The sequence below is a fragment of the Sinocyclocheilus grahami genome, unplaced genomic scaffold (genome assembly GCF_001515645.1).
Source record: "Sinocyclocheilus grahami isolate Dianchi unplaced genomic scaffold, SAMN03320097.WGS_v1.1 scaffold801.1, whole genome shotgun sequence".
Taxonomy (NCBI): domain Eukaryota; kingdom Metazoa; phylum Chordata; class Actinopteri; order Cypriniformes; family Cyprinidae; genus Sinocyclocheilus; species Sinocyclocheilus grahami.
Genome location: NW_015505980.1, coordinates 469,020 through 475,019, shown reverse-complemented (window position 1 = coordinate 475,019; position 6,000 = coordinate 469,020). Strand labels below are relative to the sequence as shown.

The window sequence follows — 6,000 nt, the reverse complement described above, 5'->3', positions numbered from 1 at the left end:
ACACATTTTAGAATTAGTCTGATTCAAAGGAGAATCAGAAGGCTGAATCCTGACTGACAGAGGAGGAGCTGGGGATGGAGAAGGGTAATTAGCTACTGAGCAATGTGAAAACTGCTGATAATACTGAGGGACTTTATATATGAATGCTTAGATAGATGTCGTATTCCCATAGGTTGATGGGGATCAGCTGAAGGTCAGCTGATGCGAGCTTGACTAACGTGACCTGCCAGAACTAATGCTACGCTTGATTTTTATTTCTCAGTTTTAAAACATTATCTTTTTAGCTTTTTATTTTTAATCAACACATTGATAATTGAGTCCTAGTCTTGCATATGGATGTCTTCTCTTAGAAAATACTCTAAGAGCATGTTTGACCTACAGTGTCGTAGCCCTTTTAGAAAGTCATTGCCTGGATTTGAAAATGTGACGTGATCCAAAGTGAAACATGTTCGACTGTATTGAAACCTGACAAAGGTCTTTTTGTAAAGTGTATGCTTATACAGTGTGCTTGTGCTGTCTTTCAATAATGTAAATGTCACTTGCTGTGATATTTGGCACAATGATGTTCAAATGTTTCCAAGTGCGTCTTAAGTGTCGAAATGGTTTTCACGGCCGCTGTATCATTCAGAGAATACACTTTAATAGGAGAGACTCACGTCAGACATTCATCAAATAATCACACGAAAAAAGAGAAAGCCGAGAGAGAATGGCCTAGGAATATACGCTAATACAGAGAGGATATTTTCATGCACGTGGCTAGTTACTTTTACTCAAAAGGCTTTTCAAGCTTCTCTCCACAGCTTCGTCTAATTCCTCCTCAAGCTCTTCTTTTTTGGACATGGCCAGTTTGGACTGGTAGTCCCGCACCACTTGGTCTATGTAAGGGGCACTCTGTGTTCCATGCAGCATGAGGGTCCACTCCTTCAGCACGCCGCTCTGCGGGGCTTCGCCCTGGAAACCCACCTCCAGCAGCCAGGCTCCTCGAGGGTCCTCGCCCCACGTGTGGGTGGTCATGAAGGGCCACTTGTCGAAGCCCACCTTGGCGTCGTCGTCCCGGGGTCGGCGGCTCAGCAGGATGGACTTGGTCCCCATCGGTGAAGTCATGTTGATGTTGAGGTCTCCGCGGCGACTGGCGTTGACGGTGATGACGGCCTGCACATGCTCCAGATAGCGCACAAAGTTGTCTTTGCCCTGGCAGGCATCGGCCGTGACGCTCAGCACCAGTTTGCTGCCTGACTGTATTTTGCTGCACAAAGAAAGAGAGTGAGATATTATAAAACTTGCATGTAATACTGCTGGAAAAAAAAGTGTAAGCTGCGACCGACGATGTCTAACTGGCTCATATGTGACCCTGAAGCACAAAAGCAGTCTTAAGTAGCACGGGTATATTTGTAGCAATAGCCAAAAATACATTGTATGGGTCAAAATGATTGATTTTACTTTTATGACAAAAATCATTAGGATATTAAGTAACGATCATGTTCCATGAAGATATTTTGTACATTTCCTACCGTAAATATATAAAAAATTCATTTCTGATTAGTAATATTCATTGCTAAGAACTTCATTTGGACAACTTTAAAGGAGGTTTTCTCAATATTTAGATTTTTTTGCTCCCTCAGATTCCAGATTTTCAAATAGTTGTATCTCGGCCAAATTTAAGTTTATTTGTTTAAGTATTTAAGAATAAACACTTAGCTTATTTATTCAGCATTCAGATGATGTATGAATCTCAATTTCAAAAAAATTGAACCGTATACCTGATTTTGTGGTCGAGGGTTACATATACAGACAACAGATTATATTTTATTAGGTGCACTGTATGTTTATGCTAAACATCCACGGATGAGCCTCAGGCGAGCTCTAGGCATCTCAAACCAGACAAGTGTCATGTTCTTCCATAATCACCTCTCCGGAGCAATGGAGATATGCATAACATCCTGATCTTTGGGGGAAAAAAGGCCATGTGGAGAAGATTTTTTTTTGTAGGAATCAAACAGCAATCATTCACAAACGTCTCCATTTCAATACTTATGTTATGCATTTTATATATATAAAAAAAGATCTAGTTTTGACTTGATGCTTTCAGCTATCAGTAAGAGTGCAGCACTCTCAGCACTCAGTGAAATGTGAAACAGACATATTTCAGAGTGTAAATGGATACTGAATGAGTAAAAACGTGGGATAGGACTTGTTTGTATCCATTAGGAATTTGTTTGTTACCTAGAGAAATAAGGAGGGTTTAACAAGGAGAGGAAATCTGTTGCAGAGCACACATAAAATAATATAAAAACAATGCAAAGACAGACATTTTAAATAGGCTGTTTACAATAACACAAGAAACATGCATTCTCTTGTGAGACAGAAGTATGTTTAACTGCACTACTAGGATGCTAATGCGTACTTCTTTTTCACAAGGGTTAAGAAAGATATAATGTCAATTAATATTACACACTGATTTTAAACCCTTCTGCAGACTTAAATCAGTTCAGAAAAAAAGTCTATGTGAGCTCGACCATTAGATGAGATGAATCTGTTCCCGGTGACATTTACAGAGTTCATATTAATTCAGCGAGATTAGCTAATAAACCGGTATGAATGTGAAGAGCTCCCTGGCCATAATGTACAGGCGTCAGGCTCAGGCAAATGCGTTTCACTTACAGCTACAGAAATGTCAAATAAAATAATTACCGAAATGAGCATGTGTGCAAAAGCTGGAGCTCTAATGCAAAGCTTGCGTTTTCATTTCAGAAACAACCCCACACTTCTGCCATTCTGAGCTACTGCCATTTCAATACAAGCAGCAAAACTGGGCCAAATATGGAAAAAAGTGATTACATGTTCCTATTTTTTCAATGGCGCACCCTCCTGCTGCCAACAATTGCTTTGACCAGATGATGGGTTTTTTCCCCTCCGTAAGGCTGCTTTGTTGTGGCCCGCCTCTGCTGACGGTTTTTGTGCTGCTGCGATGATAACGGCGCAGGACTGGAGCGAGCGAGTGTAAAGTGGCATTATCAGAGGCAGGTCTCCCAGCCTGGCCCATTACGCGCTCAGATTAGTAGGTGTGTTTGTGTGCGCGTCAGTCTTTGAGAGGCTAGTGTAACAGTTATTAAAAGAGCCAGGCGAAACGTCAAAGAAAACGTAAGATCCGTTGGCCTACTTAGCACTTAAATGTCAAAAGCACAGACTTTCATGTTAACCGGGTTTCTGGCAAAATGTTTTTCTTGCAATTCTAAGAGAAGTCTAAATTGTGAGATAAAAAGTCACAACTACCTTTCTTGTTTTTTTTGTTTTTAATTTCGTGATGGAAACCATGAAGTGCAGGAACAGAATTGTGAAATGTAAACTCTTTTTTTTTATCACAGTTTCGTGTTTATCTCAAATTTTTTCTCTGAATTATGAGCTTCTCACAATTCTGGATTTGTATCTCGCAACTAACTTGTTTGTTTTGTATCCCATGGCCTCCATAGTGATGGGTGTTATTAGTAAATGTAAGAAGAATACATTTCATTCAGAAAACCATTGTCTGTTAATTCATAACAATTTATGTGCAACAAATTTATGCAACGTTACGTTTATTATCTGTAAAAATGTTATGAAGACAAAACACTAAACAGTACATGAGGTCTATAAGGAAAAATACAAATAGGGTGTGAGTACCAAATCTGGATTGACTTATGAAAATTAGATTATCTGAACAGCAGTGACCTGATATTATGCAGATGTAATTAACAGCTTCGTTTATAACACATCAGTGAACAGGGAACTCTGAGAGACAAACTGAGCCATGAAACCAGTGAAAAGAAAAAGAGAAAAGAGAAAAGTTGACACTGTGGGACTGAAATTCATGAATGCTGTTATTGATAGCAAATAAGGAGGAACGTGAGCTCATGCTTTCGTTTTAATTAGAGTTTAGAACAAAAGGTGGGCCACTGGGTGTCATTTGCTGCTTGTGAATAGCTTGTTTTTTTCTGTATAGCTTTGTGTGAGCTCTGTGACAACTACTGGAATCAGCAAGATCTCCACAAACAACAGTTTATTTGATCAAAAACACAGAAAAAAAACAATAATACTGTGAAATATTAGCCTATTTCAATTCCTAATATTGTTTTTTATATATATATACTTTAAAATATAATATGCAGTGCTGAATTTCCAGCATCATTACTCCAGTCTTCAGTGTCACATGATCCTTCAGAAATCATTCTAATATGCTGATTTATTATCAATGCTGGAAACTGTTGTGCTGCTTCATATTTTTTAGAACCTGTGATACTGTCACAACTGCCTACTGTGGCGGAGACGAAGAGGATTAATATGAAACAGACCTTTATTTATCCAAATAAAGCACATACAGACAGGAACTCACGAGTAGGACGAGGGTTCACGTTCAATACAGGACAAAGACAGACTGCACAGACTCGAACGTAAATACACAGGGAAACGAGGATGATAACTAGACACACCTGGAACACATTGGAAAAAATTAGGACAGGAACAGGAAGGACCAAATATGGCATGGTAGGCGCGTCATAACATATCCACCGGGGAGGGGGGGTGGGCGCCCCGGAGGCTGATACAGGACAGACACACGGGAGGCCTCCAGGGCGGATCAGGGAGCTTGGGGAGCCATGGCGGATCAGGGGACCCCCCCAAATTTTCTTGGAGAAAACTAGGAATCCTGGGGTGTGCTCTGGAGGAGCGGGCACTTGTGGGCGCTCTGGAGGGGATTCAGGGACTGGAGCCCTCCTTGGGCTAAGCACGGGGACATGAGCCTTCACTCGGCTATACAAGCTATACTTAGCATACATAGTAAAAAAAAAGTACTGTAATGTCATTGAAAAGGTACAGAAACGATCATGTACTCTTTATCACATGTAGGTGAGAAGGTTGGCTGAATCCTGTAATGGCTCAGACAGTCACGGATTCAGGGAACTCCTGCAAAATCAATTAAACCTTGATTTGTCCCGACGACAGTGACACTTGTGATGTGTTCTGCAGTTAGTTTCATGTGTGCGTGGAGGCATTCATTAGTCCGTGTGGATAGGAGTCTCATCTCACTGCTTCCACTCATTACACTTCACTCACATCTCTCCTGCGCCGCTGCTTAATTGCTGTTCATGAATTGTGCCTCGTCAGGACTCCCACCAACCCTGTGTGAGGTATGATACGAGGGCTGACACTGTCGATGGAGGTTTTGACAAGGACACCTACACAAACAAGAGTGCGCACACACACACACTCGGCGTAATTGCGGCTGTTGCCATAGCACGCAGTGCCCAGCAGTGAGTGGGAGAGCACTAATTATAGCAGATGTGAGAACGAGCGGCCGAGAGCAGCAGAGTGAGTGTGGAGAGTCAGGAGGGCGACACATGCAATATGTCTTCACACAGAGCACAGAGGGGGTCAGAGCGGCCGGATAACACCACAATCACACACATGTAATGCATATCAAAACAGAGGCAAAATAATATTTAACACCAGTGTGAATTCTGAAATCAAAGCTGTATTAATTTCCCCCTCTGTTTTGATATGCATCACGTGTGTATGATGGCTGTAGCTTGTGTTTTAGGCACTCCAGGGCCTTTCACATTGAGCGTGGTTTAGTGATGTGAATGTACAACGCAATGACGTTCTTGCATAAAAACTATAGATCCCTATGGAGCCATTCACACCGGGAGCAATCAATCGCCATGCAACAAAGCAAGATTTTATTTTTTTCCACCAGCATGTCAAATATGGTCCCACTATATATTAAGTGGCCTTAACTACTATGTACTTACATTTAAATTAATAATTTGGTACAATGCACATTGTACTTGTATTTAAAAAAATGCATGCATATAATTGCATCTGTAATTAATTTCTGTAATTACATTTATAATTACACTGTTGACCCATCCTTTACATCTTAACCCACTCTTACACCTACCCATACCACCAAACCTGTCCCCAACCTTACATGTATCCCACCTCAGTAGCAGTAGAAGTGCTTTGCAA

General features: G+C 41.0%; 1 protein-coding gene across 1 annotated transcript in view; it reads right to left on the bottom strand.

Annotated features, from left to right (window-relative positions):
* Window positions 1-596: 596 nt before the first annotated feature.
* The window catches only part of pcsk2 (proprotein convertase subtilisin/kexin type 2), a 67,991-nt gene continuing 62,587 nt past the window's right edge, over window positions 597-6,000 (bottom strand). Inside the window, exon 11 of the mRNA XM_016246528.1 lies at window positions 597-1,246. Coding sequence (XP_016102014.1) covers window positions 757-1,246 — 490 coding nt within the window. The 3' untranslated portion in view covers window positions 597-756. The remainder of the gene's footprint in view (window positions 1,247-6,000) is intronic.